Raw genomic sequence first — 21367 nt, forward strand, 5'->3', positions numbered from 1 at the left:
ATGTACAGATTCCTCATGACCTGGACCATAGACTACATTATTTTTTCATTTATTTTCAATTCTACTTATGTTGTTATTGCTGCCCAGAATTTTAGATCTCTCATTTTAAAAATTATTTTAACTTTTTATTTGGAAATAATTTCAAACTCACAAAAATGTTGCAAGGTTAAGAGTAGTACAAAGAATACTCATATCCTCTTTACCTAGTTTCACCAGTTGTTAACACTGTTACCTCATTTGCTTTATCATGATGTCTCTCCCTCTTCGTCTCTCTGTTATGTGTGTATCTACCTACCTATCTACCTCCTGCCCATCTGCCTACCTGTCTATGCCTCGACCGCCACCAGTTACCACTGAGTCATTTCCAACTCACGGCGACCCCATGTGTGCAGAGTAGAGCTCCTCCATGGGCCTTTCAAGGCTGTGACCTTTCAGAAGCAGATCACCAGCCCTTTCTTCCAAGGCACCTTTGGGTGAGTTCAAAGGCCAACCTTTTGGGTAGTTTAGTAGTTGGGTGCTGTTATGGATTGAGTTGTGTCTCCCAAAAATGTGTGTCAACTCGGCCAGGCCATGATTCCCTGTATTGTGTGATTGTCCACCATTTTGTCATCTGATGTGATTTTCCTATGTGTTGTAAACCCTAACCTCTATGATATTAATGAAGCAAGATTAGAGGCAGTTACTAAGGAGGCAGGACTCAATCTACAAGATTAGATTGTATCGTGAGTCAGCCTTTTCGGAGATATAAAAGAGAATCAAGCAGAGAGACAGGGGGACCTCATGCCACCAGGAATGAAGAACCAGGAGGGGAGCATATCCTTTGGACCCAGGATCCCTGCACTGAGAAGCTCCTAGACCGGGGTAAGATTGATGACAAAGACCTTCCTCCAGAGCCAACAGAGTGAGAAAGCCTTCCCCTGGAGCTGGCACCCTGAGTTCTGACTTCTAGCCTCCTAGGCTGTCAGAGAATGAATTTCTGTTTGTTAAAGCCGTCTGCTTGCGGTGTTTCTGTTACAGCAGCACTGGATGACTAAGACAGGCATTTAACCATTTGCATCACCCAGGGACTCCCATCTATATGGATATGTAATTATTTTGTTTTCTGAATCATTTGAGACTAAACTACATACACCATGGCCCTTTCTCCCTAAATACTTCAGTGTGTATTTCCCAAGAAGAGGGAGAATTTCTTACGAAATCACAGTGCAGTGATTAACTTTAGTAAATTTAACATTAATATATACTTTTCACCTAATCTCCTATTTGTATTCTAATTTTGTCAGTTGACCCACCAGCGTCCTAACTTACAGCATAGCTTCTCCTCCAAGACAGGGTGGGACACCTCTCAGAGGCAGAGCCCATGGAATTTGCTGATAGATTGGATGTGAGATGTGGAAGACAAATGTCACATTAATAAAAAGCCTTGGGTGGCTGGGTCCAGAGGTGCAGATGGTGTGCGTCAGGTTCAAGTGTCTGCTCGCTCCTAGCCCTGCTTTCCCCACCCCATGTCAGCTTCGTTATCAGGCCAGTTCCTCCCTCACATGGGACCTGTCTTAGTCCTCTAGTGCTGCTATAACAGAAATACCACAAGTGGATGGCTTTAACAAAGAGAAGTTTGTTCTCTCGAAGTCCAGTAGGCTAGAAGTCTGAATTCAGACTCCACCTCCAAGGGAAGTCTTTCTCTCTGTCATCTCTGGAGGAAGGTCCTTGTCATTGGTCTTCCCTTGGCCTGGGAGCATCTCAGCACAGGAGCCTCAGGTCCAAAGGACGTGCTCTGCTCCTGGTGCTGCTTTCTTGGAGGTATGAGTTCCCCAACTCTCTGCTAGCTTTCCTTTTGTTTTGTCTCTTGAGAGAGAAAAGGTGGTGCAGGCCACACCCCAGGGAAACTCCCTTGCCATTGTATCAGGGGTGTGACCTGGTAAAGGTATTACAGTCCCACCCTAATCCTCTTTAACATAAAATTGCAATCACAAAATGGAAGACAACCACAGAATACTGGGAATCATGGCCTAACCAATTTGATACACACATTTTTGGGGGACATAATTCAATCCATGACAAGGACCTTCCCCCAGAGCCAACAGAGAGAGAAAGCCTTCCCTGTGGTGCAGTGGGTTTCTATTTATATATGGCCTTTCTGGCCTCGCGTTTATAATTCTGCCAAAAATAATTGGCTAGGCCACAAACTTGCAGGGGACTGGTCAGTATACTATGCAAATAAAAAAAATGCAAATAGGATGCATAAAACCACCCAGTAGGATTAAATGGCCTTGGGGAAATCGGTCAATTACTATGCAAATTAAATGATTGTGGTCTACCAAAGGGATTGGTCAATTCGTGGTCTGGCTGGGAGGGCCATGCTTTGAAACTGAATAGAAGGACCAATCTCACAGAGATTAAAAGGGTGTCACTACCATGAAGAAGAGCCTAGAGTGGAGCGTGTCCTTTGGACTTGGGGTCCCTGCGCTGAGAAGCTCCTAGACCCAGGAGAGAGAGCTGTAACACTGAAGACGTTGTGAGATGGTGAGAAACGGCAGCAACCAAAGCAGATCCCAGCGGCAGAGAAATGGCAGCTACAGTACAAGCAGGAAGAACCATGGGATTGGCAGACTGCTACAGTGGTCCTTGCCGGCCCATGGAGTGAGAGAGAGCTGAGCACCTTTGAGCAGGAGGCTTGCTGAAGTGGGGGTGACTCCAGATATTTGTTGTTGGAGCTGAAAGCTGTAATACTTGCCCAAGCAGGGCAGAGGCCTGGAGAAGGCTGGCAGACTGGCAAGGTTGAGAGAGGGCCCGCCAGCTGGCAAGACCAAGAGAAGGGCTTGTTGGCTGGCATGCCAAGAGAAAGGCCTCCCTGCATGTGCGGCCGAGAAGGAGCTGTGAGCCATCCTGGTTGGAAGCTGTCCTGATTGAAGAACAGTATCCTGTCTCCTAGTTGTATCCTGTTACTTCCAGGTTGATCCTGATCCTGAGTTGTAGCCTGTTACTTTTCTAACAAACCACAGAATCCTGAGTATGGTCTGGGAATTTTTTTGGCCATTGCAACAAATTATTAAAACTAGCAGAGAAGTAGAGAGTGCTGCAGGGTGGCAGGGGAGGGGGGTGCGGGGAGGGCAGGCAGCTGGTGTCAGAAACGGTGAAAAAGTTGGAGGGTGGAAGTATGTCTGACCTCCACTTCAAAGGATCCAGCTTTGGGCTGATCCTTATTCTCATCCCTGCTGGTGGATATAGATGAGGTCTGATGCTACTACATTACATTCTTCTAGAGCCAGAGCCCTGCAGTGGTTAAGAGCTACAGCTGCTAACCAAAAGGTCAGCAGTTCAAATCCACCAGCTGCTCCTTGGAAGCCTATGGGGCGGCTCTACTCTGTACTCTAGGGTCGCTGTGAGTCAGAATCAACTAGATGGCAACAAGTTTGACTTTAAACTGTGAGAAAATAAATCTGTTTGTTAAAGCCACCCACCCACCCACTGTTAAAACAGTGCTAGATAACTAAGACAGAGCCTCGGTAGCACAGTGGTTAAGACCTACAGTGAGCTACAGCTGCTAACCAGAAGATACAGCAGTTCAAATCCACCAGCCACTCCTTGGACACTTTGTGGGGCAGTTTTACTCTGTCATGTAGGATCGCTATGAGTCGGAATTGACAGCAATGGGTTTGGTTTGTTTGTTTTTAAATAGCTAAGTGCTGTAACAAAGACACTTCCAAAATATGAAGACTTAAATAAAAAATAAGTTACTTTCTCTCAAATACCAGTCCAGAGGTGAATGAACCGGGCTACCAGGGAGCCATCCAGGAACCAGGTGTTTTCTATCTTGAGGCTTAGCTGTTCTGTAGGATTATTTTGAAGCAAATCCCAGCCATCATCTTGTTTCACTCCAGGTTATTTTTGAATGGTTCAGAAAACGGACTCCTGAGCTAGACTGCCTAAGTTTGATCTAGGCTCGGCTGCTTACTAGCTGTGTGGCCTAGGGTAAGTTGCCTTACTTCTCTGTGTTTCAAATGAGGAAAGTAGTGGTAATTGTACCCACTTCATAGGGCTGATATGAGGATTAAATGAGGTGATATGCGTAAAGCACTCAGCGTCGTGTCTGGAACATAGGAAGCGCCATTTACGTTTTAGCTGTGATGATGATGATGACGACAACGACAGCGACCCCTGCCCGCAGACCGGTGGCTCGCCGCGCTCAGTGATGACTGTATGAGCACTGGCCACTAGAGGGCGCGGCCGGCTTGGACTGCGCCGGCATGCAGTGACCATTAGGAGGCGCTGCAGCGCTTGTCCCGCGAGGGCCGTGACCACCTAGACTATTTCTCTCCGGACATTCCAGAGAACATGTCGGTCCCGGCTGGTGCCAAGGGCCCCCGCGTCGGGGCTGGGGGTTAGCACAAGGTACGCTTGTAGAATGAATGCTAAGATTCGGCAGAGACAGAGGAGATGTGGGGGGAGTTTCAGAAGACAACTCCCCCTCCACACCTCGAAGTTTTCCAGCACTGTTGAGTACCTTCCCTGATATTCTCTCAATCTGGGTCAGGTGGCTCCTCTGGAGCACAGCTTCTGAGCTTCTCCATCCCCAGCCCTGCCCGCTCTGCCTGTGCCCCATCCCGGCCCGATCTCTCTGCGTGCGCCTCCCCCCGCTCCCGGGGGACCCGCTTCACAGCACAGGTTGTCACTGCCTGGCGGTGTGTCTTTTTTCTCACTAGAGCTCCATAAAGGCAGGAGCCAGGGACAAAAATGTCGCAAGCATTGCCCAACAAAAGCCTGGCACACACACGCAAAAAAAAAAAAAACAAAAAAAAACCCACACACATTTAATAAATACTTGCTTTTCTTACCTCTAGGCATTTCCAGGTGATGATCCCCCCACATGAAACCCTCTTCCACCGCTCCATCTGCCTCATTTCCCTGCATCGTTAGCATCTCAGCTTAGGTGTCTCTACCAGGGAGCCCACCCTAACTTCCACCCCCAAGGCTGGGCTAAGTTGCGTCCACGCCACTTACTCCTTATAAAGCAGGTATTATAGAAAATCTTTAATGAATGAATAAGGAGGACAGTATTTGGGTCAAGTTCCCTGTATCAGCTGGAAAATCACTTTCTGACCCCCTCTGTGAAACTCGGAACCCCTCATGGTCTGACACCCGCTCTCTACTGGGACCCCTGTGCTAAGTGTTTCTCACTGTCCTGTTGAAGGGGGTGGAGTCTGGCCCCTTCCTGGGATGGATAAAGGGGATAGAATAAAACCTAGCTGTCTGCCTCCCCCCCCCCCCCGCCCCCAGCATTTCCTGGGAGGCCCAGGGTTATAACTCTTAACTGAGCTCTTGCTATGTGGTCTGTGCCATTCTAAACGTTTTAACATATCTATCAATTCATTTAACTCCACCAACAATGTCTGTACCAGGAGCTCTTGGCAATGTGTCCCCTCTTGAAGCTCAGGAGGTGGGGGTGTCAGATCAAGACAGAACCCCCATGCCCCATTTATGCAAACTTGTACTGTACTTGGAAGATTAAAACTAGTGGCTCTTGGGCCAGATATGACCCATCGAAAACAAAAAAACCCGTTGCCTTCCAGTCAATTCCGACTCACGGAGACCCCAGGTGTTACAGAGTAGGATTGCTCCATAAGGTTGTCTTGGCTATAATCCTTATGGAAGCAGATTGCCAGGCCTTTCTTCCAAGATGCCCCTAGGTAGGTTCAGACCACTAACCTTTAGGTTAATAATGGAGCGCAAACCATTTACACCACCCAGGGACTTGATATGACCCTCAAGGTGGTTTAGAAATATAATTATTAAAAATGTGGAGATTCCCCTCCCTGTTCCATCCCAACCCTTGGGCAGGAAGCCACTTGCTATGCGTCTTCACTTTTGTGCTTTGATTTTCTTATCCTGCATCCGCTTCCCTCTAACATCATTACCTGGCCCCTAAAGCGTTTGAGTTTGAGACCCTGGGGAGACATGCGCTAACTGGTGGCTGAAGAATGACTCCAGTACAGACTTCTGTTTTCATCATGTCCGTTTTCACGGACCCCTCACCTCCTGACCCTCCCTGAGTACCCTGCTCTCTGTTTTGGGGAGAAGGGAGTCTGGACTCCCCACACAGCCAGAAAGTAGGCAGGGATGCTGGGGGAAGGGGGTGTCCATTCATCATACACACAGTTCATTCCTGCTTCCACACGTGTCCTTGCACAGGCCACCCCCCAGGACTGCTCTCCCCCTGCTCTGTCCACAGTCTAATCCCAGCTAGAGGCCCACGTCTGGGTTCACCCCTCCAGGGACTCCTGTCCCCATCCCCTCCCCTTTGCTCTACTTGTCCCAGATGGTTTACAACTTCTTTGGGGAGTAGGAGAAATGCGGGGTTGGAGGGTCTAGTCCACCAAGAGGTATCTTGGAAGAAAGGCCTGGTGATCAGCTTCCAAAAAATCAGCCATTGAAAACCCTGTGGAGCACAGTTCTCAGACACATGGGGTCGCCCTGAGTGGGAATCCACTCCACACCAACTGGTTTTTTTCTCCAGCTGAAAAAGGAGGGAGCAGAGTCTGAGGCTGCCCCATTCTGTCCCTTTCTGGGGCACTACAAGAGGAGGGCCCTGGGGGATATACTGGGTAGGTCGGTAATATTAAAAACCCAGAGGCAAGAGCTCTCGCGAGATTAGAGATATGATGAAACAGGAAAAAAGACACAAAAAGAGAGACACAAAGAAGCAGAAAGACAGAGACAGATACAGACTAAGCGACAGAGAAACGGAGATTAAGAGGCAGACATGGCGTCTGAATGGGGAGGGGATGTAGTTTTGTGACTCAAACTCTGGAGGCAGACTTTGAGAAAGGGACAGATATATAGAAGCAAAAGCTACAAAATAGGTGTTTTTTAGTTGAAATTTTTATAAAAAAGGAGAGGGTATGTGAAGGGAACCGTGGGCTGGGCTTGAGCCAGCAGCATCGGTGTAAGGGGCTAGGAGTGGGGGGGGGGGCAGTGAAGGGGGTCCCTCTCTATCGTCTGTCACTCTCAGTTTGAGCTGGCGTCCCTGTGCGCGTGCACGCTGCGGAGACCCGCGTATGGAGCTCGGGGTGAGCGGTCCGGAGTGCTGGGGCTCAGGCCCGGGGTCGGGCGGGCGCGCAGTGGTGCGGCTGGTGCGAGGGTGCGAATCCTGGGCGGCAGAGGCAGCGGAAGGAGCCATCGGTGTTGACACAGCGTGCGTTGACGCAGAGCGGGGCGGCTTCCTCAGCCTCGTCACACTCATTGATGTCTGGAAGGGGGCACAAGGGGCGCTGCTCAGGGCTGAGGACCTGGGTGGTCGCCTCCCTGGCCCCTTAGGCTCCTGGGGCATCGTAGTACGGATGCCGAGCCTCCCGCTGCGTGGAATCTGACCTCTCCACCTGCTGGTTGTGTGAGCCTCGGCAGGTGGCTTACCCTCTCTGTGCCTCAACCTCGGGCTTTCTAAGATGGGTATGGTAACCCCTAGTCACTAGGTTTTTGTTAGGAAAATAATGCTGATGAAGATGTCAATAATATCAGCAACAATAAATGTTTACTGTGCATCAGGCATTTTTCTAAGCACATTACATGTATTACTGTTATCCTAATACACCTGTGGAAAAAAACCAAACCAAACCCAGTGCCATCCAGTCAGTTCCCACTCACAGTGACCCAATAGGACAGAGAACTGCCCCACTGTAGGGTTTCCAAGGCTGTAAATCTTTATGGAAGCAGACTGCCATATCTTTCTCCGTGCAGTGGGTTGGTGGGTTTGAACTGATAACCTTTTGGTTAGCAGCTGAGCGCTTTAACCACTGTGCAACGAGGGCTCCTAGGAACTTGTGAGATCCGGTACTATTATTTCATTTTACAGGAGCACAAACTGAGGCCCAGAGTGGGAAGGCCCCTTGCCCAAGGTCACACAGCCTGCCAGCTCCCCACATATCGGGGTGCCCAGCCCCATGTCTGATTTCAACTTCTAGCCCAGCCATTTCTTTGCTGTGAGACCTCGGGGAATTCAGTTCTCCTTTTTGAGACTCAGTTTACTCATAGGCCTCAGTGTTATCCTAAATCAGTATAAACAACGTTCCCAACAATTCTATGAAGCGCATTTTATGACTACGCCCATTTTTCAGATGAGAAAAACTAAGCAAGGGACAGGCACCTGTCCAGAGTTACAGAGTTAACAAGTTGCTGGGCTGAGCCTCAGGCCCGTCTGACTCACTCAGAGTCCTTCATTGTAACTAACCACTCTGCTTTACTGCTAAAATAGGCAGACATGATTCATATTCCCATTTTATAGACAGGAAGCCTGAGGCTCTCCAAAGAGGTCGAACAAATTGTGCAAGATAGCACTGGGAGTCCTTGGAAATCACATGGGCAGGATTTTACCCTTCTATCCTGTTTCTGGAAACCCTGGTGGTGTAGTGGTTAAGTGCTACGGCTGCTAACCCAAGGGTCAGCAGTTCAAATCCACCAGGCGCTCCTTGGAAACTCTATGGGACAGTTCTACTCTGTCCTGTAGGGTCAGTATGAGTCAGAATTGACTGGACAGCAATGAGTTATCCTGTTTCAGAAGCCCTGGTGGTACAGTAGTTAAGAGCTACTGCTGCTAATCAAATGGTCAGCAGTTTGAATCCACCAGCCACTCCTTGGAAACGCTGTGGGGCAGTTCTAGTCTTCTAGGGTCGCTGTGAGTCGGAATGGAGTCGACTGCCGTGGGTTTGGTTTATCCTGTTTCAGGGCCCAGCCCTTTTCCAAACGCTGCCCTGCGTGCATCCTGACTGCACCTTCTTCAGTCAAGCCCCATTTCCCCCGCCTGGCCGGGACCATTTAGTGAAGTCCTTTCAGGAAGTCCCTGACCAGCCACCTCCAGTCAGGGCTCCACCCTTTCTGGTCCAGCCGGCCTCACCCCTCTCCCCGCACACGCTGGCCTCAGGCCTGGCCCTCACCAACACAGGACATGCGGGTTATGTCCAGACGGTAGCCGTCAAAGCAGTCGCAGGTGAAGCCCTCGGGGACTCGCACACAGCGGCCGTGGGCGCAGCCGTCCAGAATCCCACACTCCTCCGCCTCCAGGCCCTCATGGGGCCCAGCAAGTGCACCTGCGGAAAATGCAGGGCCTCCGTGGCTCAGGGTCTCCACCTTCTCGCCAGGCGGGCTCCCTGGCTGTCTTATCTAAACTGTCCATCCTGCCCCAGGGCTGTAGGGGGAAGTGCGAACAGGGGGATTCTCTTGCTCTGTGCCTGGCTTTTACCTGTCCCCACCACTCTGAGCCATGTCTCTCAACTTCCCACCTCCCTTGTCTTGTGAGTCTATGGCTTCTCTCCGGCTCATTCCTCTCTTTCTCTGTCTGCCATCTGCATCCCTCTCTCCTTGTCCCCGGGTCTCCTCGTCTATCTGCCTGTCTCCATTTTCTCTTTGTCTCCTTCCCTGTCCCCAACTCATTTCCTTTCTCCCGAGCTCTCTTTTGCTATGTCTGTCCCCATCTCTCTCCTAGCTTCTCTCTGCCTCCGCATCTTGGCGCCTGTGCTCCCTGGCTTCTCTCTCTTCCCATAAATGTATCTCCCTGTCCCAGATCTCTCCCTGTTGGACTCTCACTCTTACTGATTCTATCTTCCTGTCTCTGTCCCCATCTCTTTCTTTGATGGTCTCTAGAGATATTTTTCTCTTCCTCTTCATTGCTGCTCTCCGCCCCCTCCCTGTGTACCTGCATTTCCCGTTTCTCTGCCCCTCTCTCCTCCTCATTTCTCATTCTCTCTCTCCCTCCCTCTTGCTCTCTTTCCATCCCCTCTGTTCTCTCCCTCTCTCTGCCCACCTTCCTCCTCCTCAGTCCCCATCACTCTGCCCACAGTGCTCACCATTATGGCCTCCACCTTCAGGCAACTCCTCAGGCTCTGGGAAGGAGCCACGAGTATCGCGGGACCGATAGCGCCATCGGGTGCCCGGGCTGGGTGGGGCAGGAGCCTCAGGTTCGCCATAGGGGCCACCGTCATCCTCAAAGTCGGGCATGTCAAAGGGTGGCACCCCGTAAGGAGCCTCACGGCGGGCGAAGGGCCCAGGTGGCGGTGGGTAAGGGTCATAGGGTAGCACAGGTGGGGGGTACAACTCGGGCCCATACGGAAGGCCCTGGTAAGGAGGGCCTAGGTCCGGGCCATACTCGTAGGGAAGTCCAAAACCGCCTGGCCGTGGGGGGCCATACGCAGGGGGCCGCAGCACGTTGCACAGGGCCTCAAAGTCATCTGTGAGCAGGAGCCAAGGTAGACAATGAGCCTTGCTTGCCCCAGCACCCACTATTCATGTCCCCACTCTGGGAAAAGGTGCCCAGAAGAGGGGTTGGGGGAGGGCCTGGGGCAAGGCCTGGGGATGGGAGGGGCTTGAAAGGAGGAGGCTGGGATTGGAGGAGGGCTCAGATCAGGGGTTTCTGGAACCAGGACTGAGGGTCTGAGGGCTGGGCTTGGGATTCTAAGGTGCTAAGATTTGAGGGACCCAGGGGAGCAAGGACTAGAAACCTGAAGAAATGGAATGGGGAGTTTCCTGGACTGGGACTGAGGAATCCCAGGAGCCACTGGGGCCTGAGGGGCCAGAGTGTGGGGGAGGCAGCCTGAGCAATCGCGACTTGGAGATCTGGGGACCCACGATTAGGGTATTCAGGGCTGTGTTCCCAAGGGCTAAGGATTGGGGTCTCTGGGGCTGGAACTCAGGGGTTTTAAGGGCCAAGACTTGGGGATCACGGGCTATACATTGGGTCATAGGCACCTGGATGTGGACGTCCACAGGGCTGGGACCTGGAGGTCTGTGGGGCCAGGATGGCAGTGTGAAAGCAACTGGTATTTGAGGTCTAAAAGTCCAGGATTGGGGGAGGGCACCTCATGGGCTGTGTCTTGGGGTCATAGTAACCAAGAGTTGAGAGTCTGAGAGACCAGACCACAAGGGTCTGTGGGGCTGAAACTGTGGGGTCTTGGAGTTTCTGTGGCTGAGACTTGGCAGTTTTTGGGATGTGCCTTGCGGGGGTCTAAGTGGCCAAGATTTAGGGATGGGCTTGGACATGGATGGACATGGAGGCCAAGTTTGGGGGAGACTAGGAGTCCTCATGAGGACCTGGCCTTGAAACCCAAGGGGCAGAGCTTCTGTGCCCAGGTAGGGCTGTACCTGAGTCCTGAGCAGGGCAAAGGGCGCAGTCCATGCCCCAGGCCTCGCCATAGAGGCAGCAGCATTCTGTGTAGGTGGCCTGGCGGTCCAGCCGTGGGCGACTGCACACAAGGTCAGCCCCCACTTCCTGCCAGCACACACCCAGATTGTCGTCTGGGGGCAGAAACAGCATGCATTAGGGCAGGGGTGGGAAGGCTGGGCTCAGGAGTTTCAAGGGGCCCTCCCTACTGCCCAGACCCCTCCCCTCCTGGAGCGGCCCAGCCACCCCCTGCCGAGGACCAAATCCTTCTTGTCAGCTGAGATCTGACTCCCAGAAGCCCTGTGAGGTAGCTCCTGGGTTCTGGACAGAGTACTAGATTGAAGACAGGCTTGGTCTGGCATGAGGCTGGCATACAGGAGGAAAGGGCAGAAGAGGGGCCCACTGCCTGGGACATAGGGCCTGACAGGGTTCTATCCATGCCTGGAGTAGGGAAGGCTGTGTGACCTCGGGGTAATTGCTTTTCCTCTCTGGGCATTGTTTCACTGAAGCCTCAGGTGTAGGGAGAAGTTGTAGAAACAGAAGTGGGAGGAGGTGGGAGTTTGAGTCAGTGGGCAGAGGGATTGGAGACACAGAGAGAGACCCAGAGGGAGAGAGTCAGAGACACAAAAAGAAAAAAAGGACCCAAAGAAATACAGAGAAACATATTCAAAGAGTCAGAGAATCAAAGAAAAAACAGACAGGCAAAGTCACAGAGATGATGAGAAACCAAGACTAAGGGCTAAATAAGTGCTAAACCAAAAAAACTCACTGCCATGGAGTCGAATTGCAATTCAGAGGGACCCTACAGGACAGAGCAGAACTGCCCCACAGGGTTCCCAAGTCCGTAAATCTTTAAGGAAACAGACTGCCACATCTTTCTCCCACGGAGTGGCTGGTGGGTTAGAACCACCGACCTTTCAGTTAGCAGCCAAGTGTTTAAACACTGTGCCACCAGGGTTCCTTAAATAAATGCTACCTGTTATTTTACTTGGATCTATAAACAATGCTCATGGAAGTGGCAGTCAAGAAATCAAAAGACGCACTGCATGGGGCAAATCTGCTGCAAAAGACCTCTTTAAAGTTTTAAAAAGCACTTTAAGGACTAAGGTGCACCTGACCCAAGCCATGATGTCTTCAATTGCCTCATATGCATGTGAAAACTGGACAATGAATAAAGAAGACCAAAGAATTGATGCCTTTGAATTATGGTGTTGGTAAAGAATATTGAATGTACCATGGACTGCCAGAAGAACGAACAAATCTGTCTTTTAAGAAGTACAGCCGGAATGCTCCTTGGAAGCAAGGATGGCAACACTTCATCTCACATACTTTGGACATGTTATCACGGGGGACCAGTCCCTGGAGAAGGACTTCATGCTTGGTAAAGTAGAGAGTCAGCAAAAAGAGGAAGACCCTCAATGAGATGGATTGACACAGTGGCTGCAACCACGGGCTCAAGCATAACAATGATTGTGAGGATGGTGCAGGACCAGGCAGTGTTTTATTCTGTTGTACATAGGATCGCTATGAACCAGAACCAACTCGATGGCACCTAACAACAACCTGTTATTATTTCTGTGTCTCTGTGACAAAGATCCAGAGAAAGTCAGGAATTCAGAGAAAAACCTAAAGGCAGAAACCCACAGAGAGGTGGAGAGAAACAGAGACGCAAAGACACACAGAGAAATAATATCAGGTAGCCCTTATGCACACTTAGTTCTAAGTCCTTAAAAAAAAAAAAAAAAATTCCTCAAGGCAGGGGCTACTATGACCACTCAATGTGCAGAAAGGAAGCTGGGGGACACAGAGGTATAAGCAATGTGCTGACTCGATCAGCTGCAGGCTGCCTCCAAACCCTTCGCCTCTACTAAACCCATCACCTTTAACCTCCAGGCCATCTTCCCTCAAAATCAGGCCCAAGAGAGCCCACGTGGGGCCCGAGGGGCGTGGCCTGCCCAGGCGCGTGAGGGCGTAGCCATTGAGAAGGCGTGGCCTGGAGACTGAGCCAAAGGAGTGAGGGGCGGGACCAGGGCGGGGCATAACTGGTCGGGCGGGACCAGGGCGGGGTGAAACTGGTTGGGCGGGGCGACGACAGGCTTAGTGGGCGGGGTTACCGAGGCTCTGGCTCTCGTTGGAGACGCAGCGGCGACTTGAGCGGTCGAGCACCAGTGGAGGCTCGCACGTGCAGTGATAGGAGCCCACGGTGTTGACGCAGCGGCCGCCCTCACAAGCCGGCTCCTCGTCCGCGCACTCATCGTTGTCTAGGGAGGCAGGGAGGAGGGCAGTTAAGAGGCACCCCCCCAACACCCCTCCACCCTTTCCTGTCTCTCTCTGCAGGGCACTGGCTGCAGTGTCTAGACTCCGGAAGGGACTTCCCGCGGGTAGTGGCAACATTCCAGAGAGGGGCTGGGGTGGCCAGGGATTGGCTCCTACCAATGCATTCCAGCCGCTGGGCATGGTAGTAGTAACCATTGCTGCAGTAACACGAGTAGCCCGGGGCCGTGTTCACGCACACGCCGCTCTTGCACACCTGGTCTTGGAAAAGCTGGCACTCGTCCACATCTGTGGGAAGGGTAGTCAGAGGCACAACCGCCAGCAAGAGAGACAGGGGCGGGGCAGGGCGTGAGGCCGGCTGGACAGTGTGTGAAGGCCAAGCATGACCAGGCAGGAGAGGGACAGAGAGATGGAGACCCACAGGCAGATAGGGAAAGACTGGAGACAGAGATGGGGAGGAGATGAACAGGTATAGAGAAACAGGTGAGAGACAGAGATAAACAGAAAGAGACAGAGACAGGATGAAGCAGCAGGGCCTGAGGCCAGAGGGTGAGTGAAAGCTGAAGTGTGGCCTCACCTCTCCGGAGGGCCGGGTCTCCACTGGGAGCCAGGTAGCCCCGTCCATGGGGGCACAATGACTGGTACTCAGCTGCACCAAGAGACAAAGCTGAGCTCAGACACCCATGTCCCAGACCCTGTCTGGGCCCACCTGTCTCAGTGCTTCCCCTTGCCCTGTGCCTACCCGTCACTGCTCCAGCCCTCAGGCCCGTGCCTGTGTGTGCCCAGCTCTCAGCCTCATGCCCGTCCATGCCCACCTGTCTCAGTGCTTGGGCACTGCTGGATGCGGCAGCCACTGCCCCAGCCCTCGCCCACAGTACAGCAGCACTCCTGCCATGTCACGTTCCACGCTAGAATGTTGTCACACGCATCCGGGGCCGCTGTGTCGAAGTAGCACTCCCGGCGCCCGCTGCCCACAGGACCCTGCCGTGGCACACTGGGCCGGCGGGGTGGGGGCGGCCTGGCTGGCAGACCCGGGCTGGAGGGCACCTGGGGCTGTAAGCCCGGGAACATGCCTGAGGAGAAAAGGGGGCTCAGCCCAGGGCAGGCTGACCCCTCCCCTCATGTTATAGATGGGGAAACTGAGGCCCGGAGGGCACCCAGCGGTCAATGGCAGGACCAGGCTCAGGACCCCGCATCTCCTTCCCAACTCCACACCTCACCCATCTGTCACTGCCACTGTTTCTCCCACTCACTCCCTGTCATTTTGCTGCATCTCTTGCCTCTATACCTAACAGTCTCCCAGGCATTTCTCTCGTCTATCACTGCAGCTTCGGTTCCAGGGCCAGGGGGATCCCCTGACTCCTGGATGCTCTCCGGGTGTTCCCTGGGTCCTCACCTCCAAGTGTCCCATACCGGCCTCAGAGTCTTCACCCCAAAGCCCAGTCCTCCTCCTGGACACCTCTCCCCACCCCAGCAGCCCCACAGCCTGTCTATTTGGCCTCTTGGGCCTTTCTCCCGCCAACCCTTTCCTCCGTTCCCCTTGGTCCCTACCTTAGTCCAGCCCTGTCCTCTCACCCAGGCCTCTGCCCCAACCTCCTCCTTAGGCTCCCAGCCCCCAATGTCACCCTCCAGTCCACCTTCACATGGCAGAGGGAGGTTTTAAAATCAGATTACACTCCTCTCCTGCTTAAGATCCTTCCAGGGCGCCACAGAACCCGCAGGTGAAGGCCAACCTCCAGGCCATGATAAGTTCCTGTGAGTTCTGGTTAACCCCTGCCTCCTTCTCCAGCTCCATCTCTCCCCACTTCCTACCTTGCGCTTGAAAGCATGTGACACTGAACTTATATGGTTAGGAAGCCTCTTGCCTTGCCAGGCCTTTGCCTTTGCTGTGGCCTCTGCCCAGAATGCCCTCCCTCACCCACTTGGCCTGACTCACTCCTACTCATCCAACTGCTCTTAGTTCAGACACCCCCTCCTACAGGAAGCCCTCCATAATCCTCCTCTCAGGCTGGGGCAGGCACCTCCTCTGGATTCGCAAACCCCCTGGGTTTTCCCCATCACAGCTTTGTTCCCCCTGGCCTGTGCTTCCTCCCTCCCAGCCCTGGTTGCCCTGGGCTGCCATTGTCTAGTAATATCTCTGTCTGCCCCCCTGGGTCGTGAGCCCTCTGAGGAGTGGGAATGGTCTTTCTTGGTCACTACTCTGCCCCCTGAACACAGTGGATTTCCTGTGAACATTTGTTACATGGAGAAACGTGGGAGAGGCTAGGATCTAGTTCTCCTGACACTGAATCTTGCTACCCCTGTTAAGCCATGTGTTCTAAAGTTGTTTTTTTTTTTTTTAATTGTTGAGCATAACATTTAACTGTTGTCAGCTGTCCACACCTGGGATAGTTAAACTACATCATTTTCCTGTAGGGCCAGTAGCCATCAGTTAAATAAACACTGACATCAGTCTCACCAGCAGAAGGCTGTGGGGAAACACAGCGTCCAGTCATGGGGTCAAACTCCTCGGGGCTGTTGGGGCAGACACAGAGGAAGGAGCCTTCAACATTCTCACACAGGGCAGCTCCACACACGCCCTGTAGCGTTTCACACTCATTCACATCTGTGAGCAGGAGACAATACGGAGAGGCAGTCAGTGGTTCGGAACTTCTGTGATTCCAAAGGTCTAGGAATCTGAGCTTTCAAATATAATGGGTATTTTTAACGGCCAAATTCCATCCTCTTTTCTCTGGTATATACCCTGAATTTCCCTTGGGACCCTCTGCAGCTCCATTTTCAACCCATGTGTTTTGATTAGGACTAAATCTACTTCCAGGGTGGGCACAAGTCCTAGGCACGGCCAATCAGATTACTGCATTTCTCTGGTTCAGAGATAGGCAGTGATAAATCTGGGCCAGTCAAAGCCAGACCTCGGACTTTTGCTAGAAATATTGAAAAAGAGGCTCCCTCGTTAGCCAGCCCCAGGAGCCCTGGTGCTGTAGTGGTTAGGTGCTCAGCTGTTAACCAAAAGGCTGACGGTTCGAACCCACCAGCCACTCCACGGGAAAAAGATGTGGCAGTCTGCTTCTGTAAAGATTTACAGTCTTGGAAACCCTAGGGGGTAGTTCTGTTCTGTCCTGTAGGGTTGCTGTGCATCGGAATTGACTTATGGGCAATGGCTTCTTTAGCCATAGGGTCACCAAGCTGAGGATGTTAGCCCAGAGGTGGTAGGGCCACCGCTGTCATTGTGGAAAGAGTCTGCCTGAAAATAAACCCAATGGAGGAAGGCAGAGCTAAGTAGTGGAGACAGCAACCACCTTGGTTAAAATCCTGGATCCAGTTATGCCCCAAGTCCAGATACATCCCAAGACTTGTCAATTTTAATTCGTTTTTTTAAAAGATAGCCTGTTGTGTTTGCATTTGTCAAAACTTACAGAATGTATATCTAAGATTCATGCATTTCACTGTGTGTAAATTACAACTCAAATGAAAATCTCTATAAACACATGTTAAACTCTAGTTAATGACTGTTGTTATTGTGTGCCATCTAGCCGATTCCAACTCATACTAACCGTGCAGGACAGAGTAGAACTGCCCCAAAGGGTTTCCTAGGCTGCAACGTTTAGGGGAGCTAGGTCTTTTCTCCTGCAGAGCCACTGGTAGATTCAAACCCCCAACCTTTCAGTTAGCAGTGGAGCACTTAACCATTGCACCACCCTCCTTGTAGCAAGTATAAACCAAAATCAAACCCGTTTCCATGAAGTCAGTGCTGACTCATAGCGATCCTATATGACACAGTTGAACTGCCCCATTGGGTTTCCAAGGAGCAGCTGATGGATTTGAACTGCTGACCTTTTGGCTAGCAGCCAAGCTCTTAACCACAAAGCCACCAGGGCTCCGAAGCAAGCGTAGTAACATGGTAATAATAGAATGTAGATCATGAGTATACACATGATCATTCTATAATTCTTTCAATTTGCTATGTGTTTAAGATTTTTCTTTATAAAATGTTGGGATAAATAAGGATGCTTATATACACTTAAAATACAATTTAAAAAGTTTTTTTTAAAAAGCACCAAAAATATAAAGGCTGTATGAATAAGGTTTCTGTCACTTGCAACTGGACAATCCTGGCTGATACAGAAATGATCTTATAATCCAAAGTCTAAATTGCACAACCATAAAGTTCACATTTGTCCAGATCTGTGGAGAGCAGCAGGGCCTGACCAACCCCTTCCCCAGCTTCTGGTTCCACCCAAACCCTACCCACCCCCTGAAGCCCCGTACCCACGCAGTGACGCCCGTCCCGCGCCCCCTCGTAGCCCTGGTCACAGAGGCACTGGAAGGAGCCGGGCAGGTTCTGACACGTGGCGTGGGCCCCGCAGAAGGACCGGTTCCGGCACTCGTCCACATCTGCAACCACCAGACAGTCAGGCCAATGATAGGCCCTCTCCTACCCCCTCCATGTCGCAGCCAACCCCGCGGGACACCCACCCTGGCATCCGCCCCCTGGTGTCGGCTGGTAGCCAGGGTCGCAGGCCGGCATGCAGCGGTAGGAGCCAGGGGTGTTCTCACAGCGCTGGGCCCCACAAATTGTGGGGCCGTATTCTTGACACTCATCCACATCTGCAAGAGAGTGGGCAGGGGGTGGGGGAGCAGGGTCACAGGCCTGGATTCACAGGTTTCCATTGCCACGTCCAGTTCCCATGTCGAAGAAGTCTCTATGACTTTGACGTTCCAGGAGCATAAGCTTCTAAAGATTAACGAGTGTTGAAAACACTAAGGCCTCATTGCCATTTCTCTAACAGCCCAAACATGGTCCCTCTGCCAGGAACTCTTCCCTCAGCTATCTGCACGGCTCCCTCCTTCATTCACAAGTCCTCCTAGTGCCCCCCCCCGACCCCAACTGCTCTGTCATCTCTGTCCATTTATCCTGTTTTATTTTTCTTAAACCTGACATTATTTTATATTCACATTTTTATTGGCGTACCCACTGTCGCCCCCACCAGTATGCAAACTCTTCAATAAAACCCCATTGCCGTTGACTGAGTAGAACTGCCCCACAGAGTTTCCATTGAGCGCCTGGTGGATTTGAACTGCTGACCCTTTGGTTAACAGCCAAAGCACCTAACCACAACACCACCAGGGTTGCCAAACTCTTCAATGGCAGGGATTTGTGTGAGTGTTCTTCCCTGCTGTATTCCCAGGGACTAGAACAGTGCCTGACACACAGTAGCTGCCCAACAATTCCCTGTTGGATGAATCTTGAAATCATTTATCTACTCATTGCCTGCCTCCCCCACTAGAATGTCAGCTCCATGACGAGATGGACTGACACAGTGGCTGCAACGGTGGGCTCAAGCATAGCAACGATTGTGAGGGTGGCACAGGACCAGGCAGTGTTTCGTTCTGTTGTACATACGGTCACTATGAACCAACTGGATGGCACCTACCAAAAACATTTCCTGTTGTACCCCCAGTGCCGGATGCTCAATGAATTCTTGTGGAGTTAATGAATGAAATCCCATGAAACTAGGCTTCTGGGAGTCAGGCAACCAGAGAACCAAATGCAGCTCAAGGTCGTTTTGTTTCATTTGTTCCACAAAATCTTGACCCAGACAAGATCCCAAAACATTACCGCCAGCCTCCTGTGTTGGTCAGTACCCTCCTGCAGCCTGGCTGGAGCAGGGTGGTCGTAGAAAAAGGAGTAATATGGAGTGAATCTGAAGGAGGAACAGAGGCTGGAAAAGGGATGGGCCTATGTGGTCCGCTGGGCTGTGGAACGGAAAGGGGCAGAGTCTGGAGAGATGACTGAAACTTGGAAGGATGGAACTCAACAGGCAGGGGTCAGGGCTTGGAGAAACCTTGGGGAATTTCTCACTGAGAGAGGAAGAGGCCTAGGGCAAAGAGAATTGGACCTTGAAGGGGCAGCTGGAGGAAGGAAGAGTGGTGGGAAGGCGGGAGTGGGCCCCTCCAAACTTAATATTAAGAATAGCGAAGACTGGAAGGGGCGGGGCCTAACGGTTCTCACTGTTGGGAGGTGTCTCAATGGGGTATAGCCTAATATGTGGACTGCGCAGAAGCAGCGGAGGGGGCATGGCCTGCTTCTGGAAGTGAGGTTTGGCCTGGTTCCTGATAGAAGTTTTCCCTCCACAGACACCCCCCACACAAGGAAATACAAGGACTCAACGGTGACTTATTTCCACCAGAGATATTATGAGAAGCAGTAAGGATCTGGTAGGTAGGGCACCCCTCCTCGGTCCCCACGGGGACAGACTCCGGCAAGCCGTTGTGGGGGGCGGTATTCTCACCGTCACAGGTGCCCTCGGGGCCCGAGTGGTAGCCAGGGTCGCAGTCGCGGACACAGCGGTAGGAACCGGGGGAGTTCTCACAGCGCTGGGCCCCACACAGGGCTGGGCCCCGCTCTCGGCATTCGTCCACGTCTGAACAGAGAACAGGGAACAAGGAGGGAAGATGGAGGAGTCAGAAGGGAGAGGCGGGAGAGGAAGGAGGCAGAGAAGGGGTTGGTCTGGGAGGCAAAGGGGGGAGGCTGGGTATCAAGAAAGGCGAAAGGAGGTAGCAGGACAAGGGAGACTGGTGGGAGGCAAAAGGACCCATTCGGGGCGGAGCCTCTCACCGAGGCAGGAGGCGAGGTCTGGGCTGGCGCGGTGGCCTGGAGGACAGACGCACTCGAAGGAGCCGTCGGTGTTGGTACAGATGCCGCTCTGGCAAAGGTCCTCCTCGCTGCACTCGTCCACGTCTACGGGACACCGGTGACTCGGTGGAAACCGTGGCCCCACCTCCTCCCCCTCCGCTTAACAGTCGGCCACACCCCTCCACCGCCCTTTCTCCGCCCCTCCTAGCACCACGGCCTTTAACTCCCTCCAGGACCTGCCTCGGAGCCCTGGTGGCGCAAGGGTCAAGAGCTCGGCTGCTAACCAAAAGGTAGGCAGTTCAAATCCACCAGCTGCTCCTTGGAAACTCTATGGGGCAGTTCTACTCTGTCCTATAGGGTCTCTGTGAGCTCTTTTCTTTTTTTCCTACCGTCCTTAGGCGCGTCCCTCCCCCGCAAGTCCCGCCCCCTCCAGTCACCGCCCAACGACCCGTGCCCCGCCCCTTCCTGATTGACGCCGTGAGGCTCCCACAAGCCCCGCCCCCATGGAGCGTTACGACCCCCGACCATTCCGTTCTCTTCTCTTTGTCCCGCCTTTTTCTGTTACAAGCCCGCCCTTTCCCGGCCCAGGCCCAGCCCGGGTACGGACCAAGGCAGGAGGCTCCGCGAGGTCCAGGCCGGTAGCCGGGGGCACAGGTACAGACAAAAGAGCCGTCGGTGTTGAGGCACTCGCCGTGGGGGAAGCAAAAGTCGCCCTCCAGGCACTCGTTCACATCTAGGGTACGTGAGGGATAGGGCTGGGGGTCACTGGACCCGCTCCCCAACCTAAGCCCAGCCCCAAAGCAGAAGCCCCGCCCACACGCCTCACCCAGATGGCAGGTTCCCAGGCTCCACCCGCAGCCTACTTATCCATTGGTTAAGAACTACCGCTGCTAACCAAAAAGTCAGCAGTTCGAATCCACCAGCCTTTTCTTCAACTATGGGCAATTCTGCTCTGTCCCATAGGGTCGCTCTGAGTCGGAATCGACTGAAGGGCAATGTGCTTGGTGGTTTTTTTTTTTTTTCTGTCCAGGCCCGTTCCCAGGCTCTCCAGGCCCGTCCCCACCCTTCCCACCTGCGCAGGGTCCGGGCCGACTGGCCGGGGGCCGGTAGCCTGACGCGCAGCTGCAGCGGAAGGAGCCCTCGGTGTTAGTGCAGTGGCCGTGGCGGCCGCAGGGGGCGCCAGAACTGCATTCGTCCACATCTGTGGGAGAGGGCGTTTCAGATGGGGTCTGATCTGGCAACATGCTAGAGGGATCCTTCTGGGGCAAAGGGGGATAGGGGACGTGATGGGAAGTGTCTCCGGAGGGAGA

The 21367-nt window shown here is 52.6% G+C and overlaps 1 protein-coding gene across 8 annotated transcripts in view; it reads right to left on the bottom strand.

Annotated features, from left to right (window-relative positions):
* Positions 1–4845: 4845 nt before the first annotated feature.
* Positions 4846–21367, bottom strand: part of LTBP4 (latent transforming growth factor beta binding protein 4) — a 32247-nt gene continuing 15725 nt past the window's right edge. For 2 of the 8 annotated variants that reach the window (XM_049900622.1, XM_049900619.1), the window contains 15 exons: positions 21130–21258; positions 20665–20790; positions 20040–20162; positions 19714–19845; positions 17897–18028; positions 17690–17815; positions 15879–16025; positions 14236–14493; positions 13998–14069; positions 13580–13708; positions 13261–13407; positions 11128–11280; positions 9837–10217; positions 8928–9080; positions 4849–7246 (listed from right to left, as the gene is read on the bottom strand). In XM_049900622.1, coding sequence (XP_049756579.1) covers positions 7092–7246; positions 8928–9080; positions 9837–10217; positions 11128–11280; positions 13261–13407; positions 13580–13708; positions 13998–14069; positions 14236–14493; positions 15879–16025; positions 17690–17815; positions 17897–18028; positions 19714–19845; positions 20040–20162; positions 20665–20790; positions 21130–21258 — 2363 coding nt within the window. In that variant the 3' untranslated portion in view covers positions 4849–7091. Of the gene's footprint in view, positions 7247–8927; positions 9081–9836; positions 10218–11127; positions 11281–13260; positions 13408–13579; positions 13709–13997; positions 14070–14235; positions 14494–15878; positions 16026–17689; positions 17816–17896; positions 18029–19713; positions 19846–20039; positions 20163–20664; positions 20791–21129; positions 21259–21367 lie in introns of all 8 variants that reach the window. The other 6 variants (XM_049900621.1, XM_049900620.1, XM_049900627.1 and 3 more) reach the window with 6 other exon arrangements.

The sequence above is a fragment of the Elephas maximus genome, chromosome 11 (assembly GCF_024166365.1).
Source record: "Elephas maximus indicus isolate mEleMax1 chromosome 11, mEleMax1 primary haplotype, whole genome shotgun sequence".
NCBI lineage: Eukaryota > Metazoa > Chordata > Mammalia > Proboscidea > Elephantidae > Elephas > Elephas maximus.